A 22726-nucleotide genomic window follows, 5' to 3' on the forward strand; every position below is an offset into this window, starting at 1 on the left:
AATGAAAATAAAATACTAAGCTTAGATCGTTTAAAAAAAAAAAAAAATCTTCGCTTTTATGTTGATATAAAGAGAAATGTACGAAGAAGAAAAAATATTTGTGTGGTACTATGAATCTAAAATGTTGTTATGGTTTGGTTATAGAGTACGCAAGGTTTAACAGAATTTAATGATTTGCTACAAGACAGTAGTGGATGGGAATTGGAGGATGTTAACCTGATGTTGGAAGTATTGCATAATAAGAAAAGATTATTAGAAGCGGTAAGTGAATATATGTAATCTGAGACAAGACTGTACTATTGAGATGCAGTGCTTTATAATCTTGATTTCATTGTGCTGTGTTCACTAATTGCGCTGCTACTTGTGTCCTAAAATATAAGTATTATGGTTATTTAATTGAGGAGATTCAAAACTATAAGTTATATTTGTTATGCTTTTATTATTATGAATTAAGGCAGTGTTAGAAAATGGAGAAAAAAAAGTTGGGGTGGAGAAACGTCCATAATAGATAAATTTTTGAAAATTGTTGATGCTAAAAATGTTGGAAATTACAAGGCATTGGTCAGGATGGAAATGTACAAAAGATACCTAGGTTTATTACTGACTCGTTAAAATTGTGAAATTAAAGGATCTATGGATATTGAGTGGTTCGAAGAGTTGTGCTTTTAAAATCGCTTCAAAATAGTGTGGACTGGGAGGGTGATAATTAGCTCTTTAGGGCTGTGCGTTCTTTTAGGCAATATGAAACTAATGGCATACAAAGATTTGATGGGACTCAACTAGTTGTATCAATTTACTGGCATGCCATTGATGCAACACAAAATCTTAAACGGATATTTTACTGTAGTTATGGAATTCATAATTTGGTTAAATTAAATTCACATTTTAGAAACAAAATAAGTTTAAAAACCATGAAAATCAGGGGCCACAATTTTGTTTGTTCTTTCAGTCACACCTATATGTATATAGTCACATATAAATTCATTTTGTTTTTTCAAATTTCTGGAAAACAAACATTTCTAGCAGTCAAAAAATTAACACAACTTGATTTTGGTTATTTTATTTTGAATCAGTCAGATCCAGTCCTGTTAAAGGGTGCACTCCTTCTGGGTCTTGATTTAGGAGATTGGAGTGATGACTTGCCTTACGAATTAATGTATGAACTATGAAGTTGTTCATGAACCTTGACTGCATCTAGCAGGGCATTTAGTTCCGAAGAAATTTGTGAAATCATCTGTCGTCATCATTTGTCCTACAAAACATTCAGATCGTGAAATCCTGTTATTTTACCTGACAATACCTTGATATCTCCAGTTTTACTCATGATTTTAGTATTTTGATGGGTCAATGACTTCAAATTTTATCCATAATACTAGTACATTCATCAAAGTTCAAAAGGCTCACTGCCTTGCTTTGAAAAATAAATGTTTGGGAAGTTAGAAAGCAGTTTTCTTATTTGTCAGTGTTTCGAACTGTTCTGTATTTGTATGTGCATTTCTGTTTGGAGGGTCAGCACCTGTGCAGTTATGACAGTCCTGATGAGTCATCATGCTATTGTAGAAAACCCTGCATCTTTGCAATGCTTGAAAAAATACTAGGTTATAGTTATAGTAATCCAAGAACACAAAATGAAAGATGACATCTTTCTGACTGACTTTAGGTTTAAAATAAACTTGCCAGTCCTGTTTCTGTTTCAATGAATGAGAATCCTAGTGAATAGTCAGTTTCTTCTATTATAGTTGAATAATGCAACATACTTTTCATTCACAGGATAGCATCGCAGCACAGAATCAAATTTTAAAAGAATTTCTACACCAGTTAAAACTTGTCAAACAAGAACAACTGGATGAGCTAACAAGGCAACTCTTAACAATTGAGAATGATGTGAAACGTGTAGAGGAAATGATAGCTTCACATCAGTCTATTTATTCACATTCCATATTGGTAAGTTTCTTAGGGACAGCGTCAAAAGATCGATGTCGGATAAAAAACTTGTTTGCTTTAGTTTGGGGGTGGGGGTGGGGTTGACCTCAAAAGTTTCCATCCGACAAAAACGATTTTATTTTTAATGAAGTCAAAATAAATCTTGGTGTATTTGTAGTTCGTTTTTTTTCTATCCAATCATAGACAAATATAACAGAAAATGAAAAAACAAACATCCAAGACGAGAAAATGGTTTGGTTCAAGTGTAAATATATGCGTCAAATGAGGTCAATTTCAGGGCATGGACCTAGAGTGTGCGCAGAACCCAGAAATATAGTTTGCGCATGTGTGTATTCCCCTTCATTATTACAACCAACTGCTATGCTATACTACTGTCAATTTGTATTTAATGGTGAATGTAGTCTGACGCCATGATCAATATTTATCAATATGATCAATATTTATCAATTAAGTTTCAGTGGGGGGTGGGGGAAAAACTAAAGGAATTAAGTTTTTTATCCTACATTGAACTTTTGATGATGTCCCTTAAGTTCACTACTCTTCTAAAACTTGAAAAAAAGAAATACATATTTAGTAGTAAAATAAACAATTGAATACTAGAATAAACATATCTGAAGACTTTCCCTGAAAATCTTCCATGAAAACAGAAGCTGGTTGTTGTAATTTAAGAGGTGTCCTAACCTTTTCACCACAAGTTTCCTCTTTTCATCATCACAAATTCATAAAATAGTCCCGTTTATAGTCTGCACTTTCCTTCAGACGATTGAGAAATAAAATAGTCGATTTTTTAAGGAAAAACTGAAAATTTACCCAAATTCTGTCTGTTAGCTCCAAAATTAGTGTTCATTTCCAGAAATGTTGAAGACTATAAGAAAAAACGAATGACAAATTTGGGCAAGAAAGTCTTGCGGTGGAGATAGAGATAGTTTTGTGTGTAGATACTTTTTATACATAGAGCTATAAAAAGTCTTTTCAAATTGTATGTTGTACACAAAGAGATGTAAATTGATTTTCACTGGAGTGTTTCAGGTTGAAAAAAATGTCTGTGATCAAATGATTTTGTGCTGCCCAGAATAATTTCAGAGTCGCAGAAAACTGTAATCAGCGACTTAACAAGATATTGTGTGATTATGCAAAATGATCTTAAGGTAGAAGCCCACTCATAAATTAAAAAACCCAGAATTTATTCATTTTGCAATAAAATGTACTCCACTGCAATATAAGGATATTGACCTTAAAAAAGTTGGGGGTCACCAGCCTTTTTTTCGAGAAATTGATGGTTGTATTTTAGTGGAAAGTCTCCATTTTGACACTATTATAACATTTTTACTACAGGTTCCTAAGGCAGTGATATTATGCAATATCTCAAAATCTAGCCTGGTGACATAGGCTGAAAAAATCATATATTGTTAATGATGGAGTACATTTTGTTGTTCTGAATTCTTTAAAAAATCTGGGTTTTAAAAAATGTCAAAAAATGCAATTTTTTTTTAACATTGTGTTCTATGGAATTGTTCTAAAAATAGCAATTTTCAGGAAATATTAGGACACGTTTCTCAAAAAGCACAACTGTAACACACAAAATAATGCTATTTCATTGTACCATGAGACATTAGCTTTATATTTGTACATAATAAACTAATGAACATTGTTATGCGATTTATGACCAATTTTGTCAGAAATTATGACTAGGCTTCTACCTTAATGTTTATAAGCTGGTTATTTGAGTGAATAGAAATGAGGTATTGTAGTGAACTTGAACAATTGAAAATTTATAATGCATTCAAGATCTTTTGAAAAAGAATTGATGTTATAATAACACTGATCTACCGGTACATTCAAACTCATCTTTTGACTTGACCAAAGTGGACAGCTGCCATTTTCTATTTATGGGTCACTTTTAATATGCGATACTTTTGTATTACAGGACTCCAAGAGTCAAATAAACAGCACCGATGCAGTAGTGCCATCAACTAGGTAAGACATTGGAGAAATAGTCAATCTCCTGGTTCATATGTTCCGTCTCTAAATAAGCAATGGACAATGAGTAGGATGTTTAGCAAAAAAATGCATGATTTTGATTTAAATAAAAAAATGGTACTGTGTACACTAACTAAAAATATTATGGGACAGAAAAATTAATTAAATAAAATTTCAACCTTTTTAACCTTAAATGATCGTTCCTCTCTTTACATTCAAGAAAAAATTACTAGAAAATTGTAAAATAAACAAAAAAAAAAAAGAATCTATAAAGTGGGAAGAAATGTGGAGTAACATATTGCAGAGAAAAACTTCAAAAAAAAACCTATTCCAACTGCCATGTATTAAGTTTACCACATTCTGTAGTTGAATACCCAGAATGCATTATTTCCCTATGTAACACAAGCACACCATTAATAGGGCAATTGTCTGCCAGCCTCTGAATGAGATTTAGCCAAGAGGTTACAAGTCTAACAAGCTGAGTGTTCAGACAGACACAACTTAACACATGCTGCTGATGGTGAGAGTCCAAGGAGTGACCCAAAAACCAGTAATTGCATTTTCGGCTTGGCTCAGAGTGTTCGTCTGAACGCAGTAAATGCCATTATTTGGATTCAAAGCTGTACATAGAGCTAATATTACCATTATTTTAAAGACTAAATCATTTTTGTTTGCAGTCATGAACCAAAATCTCAAGCTTTAGAGAAACCAGTTGTTGTGAAGGACTCTGCACAGCAAGCATTCAATAGCAGCAAAAGCGTATGTATACAATTTAGTCAAATTTATAATTAACTTTTTCTTTTGAATATTTGTAAAAACAACTGTAATAGATTCTCAGCCCTGATGTATGACAATGCTTTGACTATTTGACTCAAATGGTAGAGATTCATTCACTTATGGATGTGGCTTGGGGAGATCCTTGGTTCGCAGCTATTTGTGTTCAACAATATCTCTTAAAGTGCATGTAAACTAACTATTTGTATTATACATGTACATGTATATTGGATTAATAAAAACATGACTGTTGACACATCTGTCATTTACCTAAGCAGTATGCGCATATGTGGTAATTCCATTATGATGGGAAGATTACTCAATTACTGTACTCCCGGTAATTAAGTCAACAACTCACAGTTTATTACAGAGTATTGCATACTAACCCCTTTGGTTAATGAAATTTTAATTTCATAAACAAATGGGATAATTGCCAATTATCATATAATACTGGTTAAATAAAATCGAAATAACAGTGGATAGCTCCCGTAGGGGGCGTCCTTCCCCTGTCATCTGATTTGCATACTTCCATTTTTAACCACGAGATTGATTCACGGTTGAAATTTGGGCTTGCCAAAATATCATTGTTTTTGCGGTGGAAATACATTGTTACCACCCATCAACACAGCCACCGAACTATTAGTGTGTCAGGAAGTTATTGTGGACATCAAGAACTTCGTACTTAGTCACCTTGAGTAAAAAATTGTAGTTTTAGTAACGAAACTCAAAAGCCCGCCTTCAGTTTCAAGATGGCGGAAAATATGGATACCGGAGAGTTGAACACCGTTCATCCCAGCACTTCGGATTCAAACACTTTCGGACGAAAGTGTGAAGAGTGCCATATATCGATGCTCACTTACGATGATCACCGTATTTGCATTCCATGTGGCAGAAAATGTAATGGGCACATCAACTGCGGTGTTTGCCTCGCCTGGCCGATAGAAACTTGGAACTGGGATTCCCGCCTACGCAAGTCAACGGGAAAATCAGGAAAGAAGAAATCCAAAAAACGTCATTTGAAGGAGTCTTCGGTTTCATCGGTACCTACCAACGCTGAGGACGAACTATTGGCAGACGAACCCAGCCAAAAACGTCCAAAGGAGACTGACAATGAGCAAAGTGTTATAGCTCATTTACAGAACAAGGTGGATCTACTGACCAGAAAAATTAAAGTTTTGGAAAACCCAGTAGACGAAGAGGTACCACCAAAAGCATGGAGTGTCAGCGCTCTCCAGGCGGAAAAGAAAAAATCCTACACAACAGTGGTGCGAGAAAATGTTGAAGACGCACTGGCTGAGGCAGGCGTGATTTTTTCTACTGAAGATGCTACAAGCAACGCGGGGGAGGCCGGCTCGTCGAAAACCACAACAGCGAGTGGTACCGACAAGGAGGACCCCGAATTCAAAATCCGCTCCGATGCTATCACGAAAGGTGCGGTTATGGTCAAGAAAATCTTACCTCTACCGATTCCACCGATGGCGGACGCCCCACGTTTCTCGATCGGTTTGTCTACACTGCCGAAAAAGGACACTTTTGCGACTTCAGCAATGCTACCATGGTCTCCCCGACTGACACAGGGCGCTGCTATAACACAACGCGTGATCGGAGGAGGCAAATGGGATCGTGAAGTTACCGAGAAAACCGCTACAGCCACCAAGGACGACTTCTTGGGGACTAACCGGGACGATTGGAGCAGACGCTACCAAAAAGTCATACCGCCCGCTGATGAGTGGAAAACACCGGTCGGTACCGACTCCAGCCTGCACGAACGACCTCTCGGCGTACAACCACCAGAACTGGAGCCATGCGTCCGGGAAATGGTCGCCGAAGGAAGTATAACGAAACATCCACTCGGCAAACCACAAGTTTACATCCCGTATTGCCTGTCCCAGTCAACGCTATGTAGATTGGAAAACAACGTTTGGGACACTTCTCTTGCATTAAGCCATAGAGAATTTTTCACTACTACTACACAAATTCAGTTAGCAAAATTCAAAACAGGCAACATCACCAAGGATGAACTGTTTAGCACATTAGAGCCGCTGTTGGTCGCGACTAACGTCGTCGACGCTGACATAATACAGAGTCACCTCCAGTTACGAGCGACTATTCAACACTCTCGCCGTGCAGCAGTTTGGTCTGCTATGCTGAAGACAGCCGCCAACGCTGAAATCAAGAACGAATTGGCGACGATCGATTTCAGAGGGACCAAATTATTCGACGGAAAACTCAGCGCTGTGAATTCTAAGTTGAATGAGAAAGCAGCGGCAAAAGTTAACCGTGTGATGATCGAAGGCGCCTTTAAAGCCAAGCAAGCCGCTAATAACAAACAGAGCATCGCGACCAAGGCGAAGCCAGTTAACCAAGCTACTACGGGTCAGCCCAAGGGAAACGCAAAGGCAAACCCGAATCAGGCAAAAGGAAAAAGTGAAAACCAGCAGCGACAGAATAAACAATTCTCGAAACAGACTGGTAACACTAAAAAGTCTTCCTGACTATACGTCAGCAAATATGGTAATGTATCAAAACAAGGTGCGATTAAACATGTCAAATATTACTCAAGTCTCCGAGTATTTTTGTCAAACAAATCAAACCACAGATCCCCTTACACATATACCACTTGCATTAAACGATTCGGTTCAGTGCCCAGGTCGGCGGGAACCAAGTCGTGCAAAACATCGTGCATTAAGCGATTTTGTTCAGTGCCCAGGATGGCGGGAACTCAATCGTGCACAACAAAAACACGGTCGGCCGCACCTCAGGTCGGTGGGCAATCGTATAAACAAACAACCGGCCGAATGCGTGGACCTAGGGAGAATGACGCATCGACCGGTGAAAAAACAGAAACCCGTAAGGCAGAGTCCCTACTCCCCTCCAGGTTGGAAAAAAAGGGGGGGGAAGGACGTTAAACGGGGATATAACGCCGCATTCACTCCAGGGGGAAATGGAGAAATCGGCGATGTCAATGTATACCGCCACAAGCGACCGAGGGTTGGTGAGTCCCTCGACGCCGGTGGCACTGCGTCTGCAGAAATGTATTCCCCGGTGGAAAGAAACTATAAACGATCCGTATGTGATATCGATAATAACACACGGGTATCGAATACCGTTGATAAAAGAAACCGGGCTCTACTCAGTCAACAATACTGAAAGAAAGCGTGGAAATACTACTCGAAAAAAAGGTAATTCAGCGGGTACAAAACCCGATAAATTCTTTCATCTCGAGGTTATTTCCCGTCAAGAAATCCAACGGTGGGTACAGGCTGGTGCTGGATTTAAAGGAGTTGAACAAATTTGTGAAGAAAGAAACGTTCAAAATGTTAACTCCGGCACTAGTGAGAGCGTCAATTCAAAAAGGGGACTGGATGACGTCCCTCGACTTGACCGACGCTTACCTGCACATACCAATACACACAGAAAGCAGGCGCTTGTTACGATTCGTGGTGAACGGTGTAACGTATCAGTACACCGTCCTACCTTTCGGCCTGACGTCAGCCCCACTTCTGTTTACAAAAGTTCTACGCACAGTGGTGGCGTTACTGCACAAGAACGCAGCAGACGTCAACCCCTACTTAGACGACTGGCTGATAAAAAGTCAAAATCGGAACCTGATTTGTCAATCAACCGAGCGGACTGTCAGTCTACTGTTAAAGCTAGGTTTTCTGATAAATATGGAAAAATCAGAATTAATACCGACGCAGAAAATAGTCTTTCTGGGCATGGAACTGGATGCGGAGAAAGGCATGATCCGACCAGCCCAGCACAGAATCGACAATGTACAAAAAATGATACAATCATTTCTAAAACAAAAACAAGCCACACTACGCCAGGTAATGCGACTAGTGGGGATGTTAACTTCGATGAGGGGCTTAGTACCGAGAGCGGCGCTACAGTCCAGACCGATCCAACGCCTAGTGTTAGACGCACAGTTAAAAATGCGACTATCAAAGGACGGGATAAAATACGAAAAACCGGTACTGTTCACACCGGCCTTTCTGGAATCACTTCCGTGGTGGGGCAACCTCAAGAACCTCACGGCGGGGATTCCCATGGACAAGGCGAAACCGACAGTAACGTTGGTGACGGACGCATCCATGACGGGCTGGGGAGGGCACTGCATGGACGGGATTGCACACGGTCAGTGGAACGAAAAACAAAGGAAATTTCACATAAACCGACTGGAAATGCTAGCGGTGCAGTTCTCCCTGCAATCCTTCAAAAAAGCGGTAAAAAACCGGGCCGTGTTAATAAGATCCGACAATCAGACTGTAGTAGCTTACCTCAACAAGGAAGGGGAAACGAAATCACAGTCGTTAAACGACCATGCTGTAGCAGTGCTAAAGTGGTGTGCACAAAACAAAGTCGAGCTGATGTGCAAACATATACCGGGAGTCCAAAACGGTGTAGCGGACTCGCTATCCCGGGGGAAACCCTACGACGACACAGAATGGGAGCTGTCACAGACGGCAGTAAACCTAGTGTTCGACATGTGGGGGGAACCCCAGGTAGATCTGTTTGCAACACCGGAAAACAAAAAACGTCCCGTTTTGTGACGCGTTATCCGGACAAACAGTCACTGACGTGGGACGCACTTCAGATGGAGTGGGGCGGAATGTTCAGTTACGCATTCCCACAATTTCCATTGATCCACCGAACGTTACAAAACTGGAACAATCGGAGAACTCGCACATGATTCTAGTGGCACCGAACTGGCCGTCTCAGACTTGGTTTCCGTTACTGCTGTCTCTGCTAACGGACCATCCGAGAAGCCTGCCACAAGAAATCACGTTGACACAACCCGGCGGTTATACACCAACCAACCCGGAGCTGTACCAACTTCACGTGTGGAAACTATCCAGCAATTTAGAATTGCGCAAGGGTTTTCAAGCCAAGTGTCGCAAACAACGACGGCCGGGCTTAGGGATTCCTCAAATGGATTGTATCAAATACCACTGGGAAAAATTTCGTAATTGGTGTCTTGCAGGGGATATACATCCACTCTATCCCTCTTTGCCCCAAGTAGCGGAGTTTTTTTCTTATTTGATCAACGAAAAAAAGTTGAAACCGGGGACAGTAGAAAACTATAAATCGGCGATCAACTCTGTACTCAAACTAAGCCTAGACAAAAACATTTCGGATGACCCGACAATCTCCGATCTGTTCAAGGGCTTTATTACACTGGCGGGCCCCATTGAGAGGTACAAAGCACCTGCATGGAGCTTGTCAGTAGTCCTTGAAGCGCTACGACAATTCCCATACGAACCGAAGGAATTGGCGTCACTACAGGACTGGACGAAAAAGACTGTTTTTCTACTAGCACTCGCTTCAGGGAGGCGAGTTAGCGAAATACACGCTCTGTCATTTGAAGACAATTTTACGGTGTTTTATCCCGATAAAGCGATTTTAATGACATCAGTAAAATTCAGAGGAAAAAATCAGAAACTGCACGAGACGGCGACTCCGATCGTTATCCCGGCACTGAGCAATATTTCCAATGAAAAACAAGACAGAATTCTTTGTCCGGTACGTGCGCTAGCTTATTATAAGAAACGTACTTCCGGGGTCAGAAGGGGTCAAAGGTCGATGTTCGTTTGTTACCAAAAAGGTAAACAAAGCTCAGCGGCGTCGAAATTCACGTTAGCGAGATGGGTAAAAGAGACAGTTTACCACGCTTATAGTGATAAGTATTTGAGCACAGAGGCAGGCAAAGTCACTGCCAAGATGCATGACTTAAGAGGCATAGGTAATACACTGGCATTTGCTAGCGGAGCTTCTTTAGCCCAGGTGCTAGCAGCCGGGTCCTGGAAAACTAGCAACACTTTTCTCTCTTATTACCTGAAAGACCTAGCGGCCGAGTCACAGGGCCTACACTCGTTAGGCTACCTAGTGACAGGCCAAGTTGTAACGAAACAATAGGGCATGTAACTTTCCGCAACTGCAAGAATTATTCAGTTAGCGGGAGTTATACAGTTGGGGGGATGGAATTTTTTCAATTCCATAATCAGGTGGGGTAGTATTTATCTGCCAAGAGATATTCTCTGGTAATCTGTCCCATTTGTTTATGAAATTAAAATTTCATTAACCAAAGGGGTTAGTATGCAATACTCTGTAATAAACTTTTAAAACTAGCGCCGAAGGCGCATTTTAGTTTTTATGTTTATATAAGAGATTGCATACTTACCTTCCCACCCAAAACCAACCCAGATAAATAGCTACGAATCAATATCGTGGTCAAAAAGATCTGGAAGTATGCAAATCAGATGACAGGGGAAGGACGCCCCCTACGGGAGCCATCCACTGTTATTTTGATTTTATTTAACCAGTATTATATGATAATTGGCAATTATCCCATTTGTTTATGAAATTAAAATTTCATTAACCAAAGGTAAGTATGCAATCTCTTATATAAACATAAAAACTAATATGCGCCTTTGACGCTAGTTTTAAAAAATATGGTTAATGTGACAGACCTAATAGTTATTATGTTCTATTAAAAGTACATTTCTGATAAAAGTGCATATAAACAACAAATTGCATTGATTGTATACTGAATCATTGAAATTTTACTTATTTTAACCATAGAAAAATCTCTGCATGTGCTGTTGATAGAACAAATACTATATGGTATTCAGATATGTAGTTAGTTGCTATCTGCTTCCTCCAAGTTTAGCAAATTTAGCCAAACTGGTACATGTCGTTTATAACAATGTTCCTAATTGTAATATTTTCAAACGTATTGCTATACGTAATTAATGTATTGGGTGCAGTTCTTGTTGGCAGAGTTCTAGTTCTAAGTGAAGTAAACAAATTGTCCACATTTACATAAACTACATGTACTTTTTGAAATGCTTATAACTATGTTCATTTTTAGGGTAATAAGCAGATCTGGCTGAATTCAACATTAGCTTCACGGCGGAAAAGACTTCATCAACATTTTGATGACTTGCAAGAATGCTACTTCAATGTGAGGCAGAGTCAGCTTGTACCAAGTAAGTACAGAAATAAACAAGTTTTTGTATGCATGTTATTACCATATCAGGGGTGGATCATCAAATTTGGAAGAAGGGTGTGATGGTGGCACTGTGCCTATTTATTTTTTCTCTTCCTTTAGTTTTGAGCTGGACAGACACCCCATAATAACGATGTTCCTGTGTATTCTTTTCTGTCAATTATTTTTTATTTAGATTGATTCCTGTACATACCTCCTCCCCCTCTTTTACCTCCTCCTGCCTTGGGTTTGTAATGGTTTCCCAAAAGATTCTTTCCTTTTTTACCAGTATGAATTATTTTTTGGAGAAAAACTGCATTAAAAATCATTATCTTTGCTATCCATGATAAGTAATATGATTATATGATATTATAAATCCTAACTGGAGAAATTTGATCTTTTGTTTCCTTTGTCCTCTTGCATCTTATTACTGTATTATTGGTTTCTAATGGCATTACACCAGTCACTCCCAGATCCATGGCCATTATAGACTACTAATATTTATCATTCTTGTACTCTAGTCCTTATTTGGATTAGCAACATTTGTGTGGGATAATATTTGATGTGTCACTCACTTGGTCTTTAAGATCCCAATCAAATAAAAGTCCACTGCTACTAAATTCCATTTTTTGTGAATCACAGAATTTTTGAAAATTTGTTTCTGGTGAATAGTGATTCACAGTAGTTTTTTCTTGCACATAGATTGATGATTAATTGTTTAATTTCTTTTTTTTCTCCCTCAGGCGACAGTGACAGTGATTTATTATCTCAATTTACAGAAAGTTTAAATAAGTTTACGAGGTTCAGTTCAATGAGGCCATTAGCGACTTTAAATTATGCCAGTGATATTTACAATGGTTCTAGCATAGTATCCAGGTAAGCTTTCACCACGTCTTGTACTTTAAAGCGCGGTGGTCGTCGTGCAGCACGTGTTTGAATTTCATGTTAATAAACAATGTGTTTTACACGCGTTGTATATGTCGCAATGAGTCCCATATCGAACAGGACGCGGCGCATCGACCACCGATCCTTTAATATTGCTAGTGTTTGCCTGATTGCAAGATGTCATATACTCATCGTATAATAATATATAATATATTTATCATATGTCAACAACTGCTATACTTTAAAACCAAATGTAGCATACATTTGTTTGGTGTCATCAAACTTTCAAGTTAGCAATCAGCATTGCCTTTTGTGTTCTGAGGGTACTGTAAAACATATCTTTTTCGTGAGCATGTCTTTTTAGCAAGCATGTCTTTTTAGCAAATTTAGCGAGAGAACTTATTCGCTAATTCAAGATGTCACTAATTACTTTATTATAAATTCAAAATGGCCAAGGCTTGGAGATTTGTATACAGTAATCCGGAATATAAAAGTCTGGGGCGCTTCCTAATTACACTTGACAGTTTTTCTTTGTTTTTATGGAGGTTATAACTGTGCATTTGTTTTGTGAAAACAGGAAATCAACAATGACAAGTGAGATTCGCTAAATCAACATTTTGCTATTACGTCATTTTACCACAATTTGCTAAAATTGCATGTCGCTTTTTCAACATGTTTTACAGTAATCATTACTGAAAAAACAAGTGATTGTCATCTATAATTTCAACATTTTTTTTGTAGTATTTACCAATGTTACCGATAGATGATGTATGTAGGCAGTTTACTCTGCATAATTTAGTTATGTGGCAGTTTTGGAAGCAAGCCAACTTGAAGCTAGCTTTAATGTAAAGTTAGGCTTAGACGGGACTGTAGCTGGTCGGAATTTCTTAATAAAATAGGTTCAGAAAATGTATTTTTGGTGATGAAATTAACATGATCATCACTCAATCCTGCTACAGTTACTTCCATTGCCTAGTGTCATTGCAGTTAACTACTACTTTACATGGTCAAGCAGTATGTCACAAGTGTTTTTATATCAATTTGTTTTCTCTTAAATCCACTGATATAATTTGTTCTTTATTTGATAGCATTGAATTTGACAGAGACTGTGAGTTCTTTGGCATAGCTGGTGTCACAAAGAAAATTAAAGTATTTGAATATGGTACAGTTATTCAAGATGCAGTCGATATACATTATCCAGTCAATGAGATGATCTGTAATTCAAAAATTAGGTAATGATACCAAAACACACATACCACAAATCACTGTCTTCCGTATTTTAATGTCTCTGAGCAAAACATTATTTAACTTGAATTATGTGCCTCCCATCTATTCATTGTCCGTCTGTGTGACTGTGCACACCTATTCTCATTTCAACCAGCATACTGTAAAATTATTAATTATTCACTGAGTTTTAATTTTGCTTTTTTGCTCATTTGCTAAATTTAAATTCACATGAACCCATTGTTTTTGTGAACTTCAACCCCAGTGAATTTGATCAAATATTAAAATACTGAAATTAAATGGTTTTGCAGTGATACATGTGCATAAATTAGACACTTTTGGCAAAACTTTTTACACATTGTTCAAGTTCACGCTTACATCAATTTCTTCCAGAGTGTGTTGATGCAAAATTGGACGACTAAATGCATTAGCATGAAAAAAGACTGTCTTCTATTTATGTCACTTTATCTTGCCAGAGGTTGTAGATGATAAAAAACATAACCTGAAAAATTCAAACCCTGTAATAAGTCGTTTCTAACATGAACTACTTCTTCTGTGGGATACCTAACGCGCGAGGCAGCGGCAGCGGCAGCGGCAGCGGCAGCGGCAGCGGCAGCGGCAGCGGCAGCGGCAGCGGCAGCGGCAGCGGCAGCGGCAGCAATCCTTGTACTGTATAATATTTGTTTATGCTCAAAATTTGAGCATTAAGTAGTAGGACCCTCTTATAGAGAGTTGGTTGTTCTAAGTGATGACTACACAATTAAACAGTTGTCTAATTGAAGGATATTGCTTACCCTATTTACATCATTTTTGACGTCACACAAATGCTGTGTATCACTGGAGGGCACCACTTTATTGAATGTATTGCTAGAATTCTGCTTTAATTCTAACAGACAGTATAAATGTTTTGTATTTCTATTAATTCTTGGTAAATCTGTTCTATTGGATATATGCTACTTGGAAAATGCTTCAAATAAACAAAAATGAAATGTATATTTTTTTTATGAGTCATTTCAAGGAAAATGTTTTTCTTGCTATTCAGTTGTATTTGTTGGAGTGCCTATCACAAGGGTATGCTAGCTAGTAGTGATTATGAAGGCACAGTAACATTATGGGATGCGTTCAATGGAACCAAAACCAGGTTATTTCAGGTGAGAATTGTTTTCCAATAACTCTTTCTTCCACCACCATACAATAATATATCGATTGGGGAAAATTAACTTATAATTTTCAGAATGAATGAAGATTGGTAAATGTCTTTCAGGGATTCAACTGGGCCTATTTACCACTGGGATACTGCATTAACTTACCATAATGCCATTGTCATAGGAAAACAGTCACATGGCCCTGTCACACAGTCTTGAGCATGGAATACCTTATTTGCTCTATTAGTTGCACTAAATAATCTTATTTGAATGGTGTAGTGTAGTAAACAACAAATACAATTATTGGTTTATGTGCCCCTCTATTGGAGAATCTCTTGTGATGAATCAAATACAGTAAAATGCACTGTTTACACAAGTTTTATTTTCACGCAAAAAAGCCATGAGACACATTCAATTTCAAGAACTGTCGCTCGACACAAAAAGATTCTGAAATTATAAAACAGTTAAACCAGGCATTGTAATATTTTTGCTGAACTGAGTGAAAAGACTTTTTTCCTTCTCAAAAGTCATGTAGCAGCTTATAAGTCATAACAAGCATTTTGCTGAAGGAATAATGTTTCCTCATTTACTTTAGTTATACAACTGCTTATAAATAACTAAAATTGTTTTTTTTATCATAAATAGATATGATTATGTTACGTTACTGAGTACCCACTTGGTCAATCCAAGTTCTCCTCATTCTTTTGTGAACATGCTAAAAAAGTCATTTAATGAATGATTCTGTATTGTATATTTGATTTTGTGAATATGCGACATGAGTGTTTTAATGATTTCCTTTCTGTCTGATTACAGGAACATGAGAAACGATGTTGGAGTGTTGATTTCAATAAAATGGACCCCAAGTTAATAGCATCAGGTTCAGATGATGCAAAAGGTACATACTAATTTCTTTTTTATAATAGCATGCAGTATCATATGATGGTAAGGAGATACTTTTTGCTGTTTAAAAAGTATGGCTTACCATGGTGATTTTCCTGTCTTTGAAAATAACAGTAAGGATCAATAGCAATAGTTTTGCACTACGGTTGTTTGGTTACCAAGTAACTTTAAGCAGGCATTTGAATATACAAGCTTCAGTTTTGTAACAAACATGTTGATTTGTATTTTGTGTTTTTGTTGCCTTTCAGTTCATGAACTGTTTTTCTGTTTAGCATTATTTGTGGCACTGACCACAGTTTTGAATCCTTACGTGGGAACACGTTATTTGGCATAACTAACCTAGAAAGTAGAAAATATCCTATGCTCAGTCCTTATTCATTAATGCATACACAGTTGGAAGGAATGGGGCAGGAAAAAATCAAGAAGTGGATGTTCATCAACCACGTCTTAAAAGGAATGCTTTGCATAAAATTTTGATTAACTTGAAAAGGTTGCATTAGAAAGTCAGTTTCACATGCGATTTCATGAATTTCGTGACTCCCTAAGATACTGAAAAAAACCCTGATCACAGTCGAGTCAAATCAAGTTTAGTAATGTTCTGGTGTTTCAAAACAACTTCTGACCTGAAAATAACAGTTTGGTATACGACACATACTGCCATGTACATCATCATAGGCTATTACATCAAAATGTATCCGATAAGACCCAAAATTTTCATCGTGTTAAATATGACTATTTGTCAGTGGACAAGTGTTATCGTTATTTTTTAACTGACATACCAATATTGATATCCAATGAACTCAACTGTTTTCTTCTAGTTAAACTTTGGTCAACTAATATGGAGCATTCAGTTACATGTCTAGAAGCCAAGGCTAATGTTTGTTGTGTGAAATTCAACCCTACTCAGATGTATCTCTTAGCATTTGGATCAGCAGGTAATGTTTTCTCATATACATGATTTGATTTTCGTTTGCGCCATTTTCCATGCTTGGTCAATCAAGTGTATGAAGAAGCTGGCCTAGATGTGTCAGGCAAAATGCATTTGCCCAAATGCCATGAATGTTTCTATGCAGTTTCATTGCTTCTCTAAAATATATACAGCAGTGTCACCGCCAGTGATATATTTTTATGTTTTACTTTGCATTTTCACTGGATGTTGAGTACATTTAGCTATCAGTGAAAAAAAAGGAAAACAAAAACCAACTACCGGTCTATTAAATTATAACAAAGCAGTGTAGAATAAGATATACATACACGGCTTACATTTCAGTCAAACGCTTTGAAGGAACTGAAAAATACATCATTTTTTCTCTGGAACTAATTTTCGCTAAAATGACTTTTGATGTGTGTTATATAGAATTTATTTTCACTGATATTTGGCAAGTTGAATGTAAAATATAGGAAAAAAGGTATATTCGCTGGATTTTACTTTCACTGAATCATTCCTTCAGTCTTAGTAAATTTATTACACTACCACTTGTAAATGATGCCCGTGTGCTAGTGTTAATTTTCTGTCAATCTTTAATACATGAACAGAGTTTTTTTTCTAGAAAAAAAACTGCAACAGGGAGCACTGCAATTCAGAGGATCTGCCCCCCAGGGTAAGGGGGCACATGGCCATGTCATGAGGGCACTGCACCCCTGTTCTCTTGTTTAAAAAAATCCCTGCTGATGCTTGTGTGCTAGTGTGTTAATTTTCCGACAATATTTAATATATTTAATCAGCTGCTGAAAGCTTCTATGGATAGCTAAAATGAATGAATGAAGAAAAAAATCAGCAGATGTGTTAATCTAGTGTCACATATTGCAAACCCCTGTCAACATTGTCAATATTTAAAAATTTTGTTTTGCAATATGTACATATAACTATAGCTCTTTGTGTGTGTTCTAGATCACTGTGTGCATTACTACGATTTAAGATATACACGACAAGCACTTCAGGTTTTTAAAGGACACAGGAAAGCTGTATCTTATTGTAAATTTGTTTTGCAATATGTACATATAACTATAGCTCTTTGTGTGTGTTCTAGATCACTGTGTGCATTACTACGATTTAAGATATACACGACAAGCACTTCAGGTTTTTAAAGGACACAGGAAAGCTGTATCTTATTGTAAATTTGTAAACTCAGAAGAACTTGTCTCAGCGTGAGTATTCACTTTCTTACTTTGAACGCTGTTTATACTGGTGTAAGTTCTTCTAGTTGGAACGTGGTATGGTAAAATGGATTTTTTTTCATATTTCCATGATTTTGAGACTATGATTTTATTGCATGTTCTTCACAAAACTCGCATAAAAAATATTGTCACGGATTTACTTTTTACATAAAAAAGAACACATAAAAATGACGATGTTTAGGCTATGAACATTAGTTTGAAAATACCATTTCATCTTGTTATGAGATACCGGTACTGTTTAGCTGGAATTAATTTTCGCTGAAAAGACTTTGGATGTTTGGTGTGGAATTTATTTTCACTGATTTTTGACAAGTTTGATGTAAAATATAGGAAAACGGGTATATTCACTGGATTTTATTTTCAGTGAATCAGTTCTTCAGTAAAAATAGGGAAAAATAATTCCAAGCAAAAATAAAGTATTCTACAGTAGGGAATTTCAAATCATAAATTATTAAGTGATTCTGGGCAATATTATTTATTGAATTTCTATGGAAATTTTGACATAATTCTCTTTAGCTCCGCTGTCGACTTTGTCGAGCGGAGCTTATCATATGAGTGATTGTTCGTCGTCGTTCGTCGTCCATGTCAATGTTTTACTTTTTCGACTTCTTCTTGAAAACTACAAGCCTGAATGCTTTGATACTTGGTGTATATGTACCTTGGGTAGACCTCTCTCAGGTTTGTTCATTTCATGTTGATATCTTCAATTCTCTAATTTTAGTGGATATTTTCGACTTCTTGTTAAAAACCGCAAGTCCAATTGCTTTGATACTACATATATAGGTACTACATGTGGACCTCTCTCAGATTTGTTCATTTTGTGATGATATCTTCAATTCTCTAATTTTGGTGAATATTTTTGTAATTTTTGGTAAAAAGTGATATTTTCGACTTCTTGTTAAAAACCAAAGTTCAATTGCTTTGATATTACATATATAGATATTACATGTAGACCTTTCTCAAATTTGTTCATTTTGTGATGATATCTTCAATTCTCTAATTTTGGTGAATATTTTTGTCATTTTTGGTAGAAAGTGATATTTTCGACTTCTTGTTAAAAACTGTAAGTCCAATTGCTTTGATACTATACATATTGTTCATTTTCTAATGATGTCTTCAGTTCTTTAATTGAAATGTGCATTGCTAACAGCGGAGCTATCTCAGCCGTAAGGCTGCTTGTTTATAACCATGATTTGTAAAAACATTTCTTATTCCCAAATTTAATGTGCTACTCCCAAACATTTAAAAGGCATGGGATTATCACCTAAATGAACACTTACTATATTCAAGTTAATTCAATTCAAGAGAACTGCAGGAGGCGTAATGTCGTAGTGATTAAAGTGTGGTGGTCTTCGCGCCGCATCGCACTGCACTGTGCCCCGCCCTGTTCGATATGGGACTCGTAGCATCGTATACAACACGTGTAAAATACATTGTTTATTTACATGAAATTTGAACACTGCACATGAATGTATTTTGACAACTATGAAACGTGTGATCCAAGAGTAGAGTAGATAGTGGTTGTGTGTTCCAACATACTTTTCAAACTGTTGTTAAACCACACTTGTATTCTGTTTCTTACAGTTCAACTGATAGTCAATTGAAGTTGTGGACTGTTACTAAGCCGCACTGTGTGAGGACATTCCGAGGTCATATAAATGAGAAGAACTTTGTAGGGCTAGCAGCTAATGAAGACTACATTGCTTGTGGCAGTGAAAACAATGCTCTTTATGTTTATTACAAGGGACTTTCTAAACAGCTGTTGACTTTTAAATTTGACACAGTCAGGAGTGTGCTGGTAAGTGAAAACCTTTCTGTTCACTGGTGCCATAGTGGTTGTTGCATTGGACTCATGATCGGTAAACCTGAATTCAAATCCTACTACACCAAAAAGGATTGACCACAACCTCGGATAAGTGTGCCACGGACTCAGTGGGAAGGCCAATTCCACTAGTCGAGATTCATTCACTAACAAATGCAATTTTAAGGGAACGTTGGTTAAGATCTGCAGGTGTTTGTGTTTGACCAGGCCTCGTTGACGCCGGGATAGCGCATTAAATTTACTCAGCAGTATGGAGACATAAAAGTTGGTTCATGACTCCTCGGTCTTATGCATAACAACCAACTAATTAGACAAACAAATGCAACTTTTTTAGTATTTTGCGATGTTTCAAAAAAATCTTTTAACTGCTATGTACTGCTATTTGGAGGTTATTATTGTCTAACTGTCTACAAACAAAACTGAATGAAATGATAGATTTTTTGGAATACCATGTGATATTATCACATATTATTATTAGTCTATTGGCAGGAATCAACATCTTTATATGCTGGGAATCAAATTGATTGCAAAATAGTTAAATTCTGGTTATTTTCATTCATGAGTGAACGTCTACTGTCAGAGTCGCAGTGTAATTTATCCCTGTGAAATACTGTTACAATAAGCATCAGAACTATTGGGGTAGAAAATTCACTAATTTGCTGAAAACTTTAGGGTTGATCAATCAAATGGCCTATGATTTGAATATTATATAGTATTCTGTTGTATTTTATTCAGGATAAAGATAAGAAAGAAGAAGACGCTAATGAGTTTGTTAGTGCAGTTACCTGGAGAACTGTGAGTATTAAACATTGATCTATGAACACAAGATAGTATTTCTAGTATAATGTTATTACATGAATTAACCTTTTCACCACCAGTTCCCTGTTTTCATCACAAACTCACAAAATAGTCCTGTTTATAATCTGCTCTTTCCTCAGAAGATTGGGACAAAATAGGCAATTTTTGGAGTGAAATCTATAAAAAATTGACTGAAATTTTATTTGTTTTTCAAAAAGTATTGAAGAATATAGGAAAAAGTGCATTAAAATTTGGGCGAGAAAATCTGGTGATGAAAAGTCCATATTATGTGTCTAGTTACCCAAATGACTATATCAAGATGTTTGCAGCTTGGTACAAGTGCAATTTCACAGCAGTTTACTCACAAATTATGATGGAAAATGAATTAAATATGGAGCAATCCCAGGGAAGGACATCTTCCAGTTTAATTTGGTTCATTCTTAAATACTTTTCTTTTTGCAGGGCTCCAATGTTCTAGTTGCTGCTAACAGCCAGGGCACTATCAAAGTCTTAGAATTGGTGTAGAAAGTTGGTCACTGGAGTAAAGTATAGGTGCAATATCCTGTTCCACAATAAGGACAGGCTCTTACATCAATTGGTCTACTGGGCTTTCACTGTTGCAGTCATTACTACAGTCTATCAGTTGCTGAATTTGTTATGTGATCTCTGAATTCTAGATTTTGTTGCAAAATAAGCAATGTTGGCAATCACAAATCTATTTCAAGAGGTTACCAGTAAACACTCGAGGCATGCAAAGCTTTCTAATTTTTGCTACAAGCAGTGATATTTATTGCCTTTATTAGAATTACTTGACAGTTATACCACTGACACCCCCTCCCCATTATTCTTTTCTAGTGCTATTATAAAGTTATCTTTTTCTGAAAGGCATGTACTCATGCTCAGCTCCTTTACTACAAATGCCCAGCTGTATAGTATTTTGTATATTTGGTTGAAAACTAAATGAATGATGTATGTTCAATCTAAGTTGATAACCAGAAAAATGCCCAGAATTCACACATTTGCTGCTTTATTTTGGTGGAAACAAACATGTTTTATAATCCTATTGCCTATGGTGGTCAATGTAGACATATCTGTACTTTATTTGGTGGTAAATTAAATACTCTTATCAAAATTTGATTTGTTGGTTTTTTGTGTGCACACAATGGAAGTTGATTATCGTGTGTGTATGTATGTATGTATGTATGTATGTATGTATGTATGTATGTATGTATGTATGTATGTATGTATGTATATACCTGTCTGTCTGTCTGTCTATTCGTTCGTCCTACATTATCTGAAAAAAGTTTGTTGGATTTCAAAGTAACTTGGTACATGGAAACCCTGAAGCAAAGCACATTCTGATTAGTTACTCTTCGCTGGTTGAAGTTAGAAATGGGGACTAGTAATTTGGGTTCGTTGGGGCAATCCGCATTCCATTATTTTTGACGGAATAATGGCCATTTTTGTCCTGAAAAAATCTTACTTTGAACGTGTCTATCTGAGCCAATTTCTTTAAAACTTGTTAGCTCATTGATGCCCATCAGTTTTTGTTTGTGAGTTTCGATTCAAACTGGTGGTCATTTTGTTTTTCTGTTTTCTACGTCTATTTCTGTGATATGGTTGGCTGATTTGGTTCGAAGTTTATACAAGGCCTAGTATCGTTTACATGGTTGAAATCTATGCATATTAATTGCATAAATTGGATCATGTGACCTCATTAATATGCATAAATAATGCCTTGAGCACTGATAAGCAAAGATAAGAACATGCAACCAGTGCTATAATAAAGGTATTGAATAGATAATATCCTAACCATATACATACAGTCATGTGACCTCATTAACATGCGTAACTTGAATATCTCAAGCACTGTTGCAGGTTGGACAGTGCAATATTGAAAACATTTGAAAGTTATTGGACCATATTTTATCATGTGAACAATTTTAATATTTAGAGAGCTATTGAGATGAGGTACATGCAACTGATGATGGTGGGAGGAGGGAGGGAGTGTGGATTTAATTACTGTAAAATACTTACTACCGGTAAAGTATTTTACCTGGAATTAATTTTGCTGTTTCACTAATTTTT

At 36.9% G+C, this 22726-nt stretch overlaps 1 protein-coding gene across 2 annotated transcripts in view; it reads left to right on the forward strand.

The window, feature by feature from the left end:
* LOC102801938 (E3 ubiquitin-protein ligase COP1-like) overlaps window positions 1-21770 on the forward strand; it is a 36336-nt gene extending 14566 nt beyond the window's left edge. The window contains exons 5-18 of one of the 2 annotated variants that reach the window (XM_085492502.1): window positions 145-261; window positions 1771-1944; window positions 3872-3921; window positions 4602-4683; window positions 11570-11687; window positions 12430-12562; window positions 13660-13803; window positions 14838-14946; window positions 15754-15835; window positions 16659-16775; window positions 17871-17988; window positions 19603-19816; window positions 20576-20635; window positions 21101-21770. In XM_085492502.1, the coding sequence (XP_085348628.1) occupies window positions 145-261; window positions 1771-1944; window positions 3872-3921; window positions 4602-4683; window positions 11570-11687; window positions 12430-12562; window positions 13660-13803; window positions 14838-14946; window positions 15754-15835; window positions 16659-16775; window positions 17871-17988; window positions 19603-19816; window positions 20576-20635; window positions 21101-21163 (1581 nt within the window). In that variant the 3' untranslated portion in view covers window positions 21164-21770. Of the gene's footprint in view, window positions 1-144; window positions 262-1770; window positions 1945-3871; window positions 3922-4601; window positions 4684-11569; window positions 11688-12429; window positions 12563-13659; window positions 13804-14837; window positions 14947-15753; window positions 15836-16658; window positions 16776-17731; window positions 17989-19602; window positions 19818-20575; window positions 20636-21100 lie in introns of those variants that run through there. The other variant, XR_014926913.1, reaches the window with a different exon arrangement.
* The last annotated feature ends 956 nt before the right edge of the window (window positions 21771-22726 follow it).

This window comes from Saccoglossus kowalevskii, chromosome 17 (assembly GCF_978046115.1).
Source record: "Saccoglossus kowalevskii chromosome 17, keSacKowa6.1, whole genome shotgun sequence".
Taxonomy (NCBI): Eukaryota; Metazoa; Hemichordata; class Enteropneusta; family Harrimaniidae; genus Saccoglossus; species Saccoglossus kowalevskii.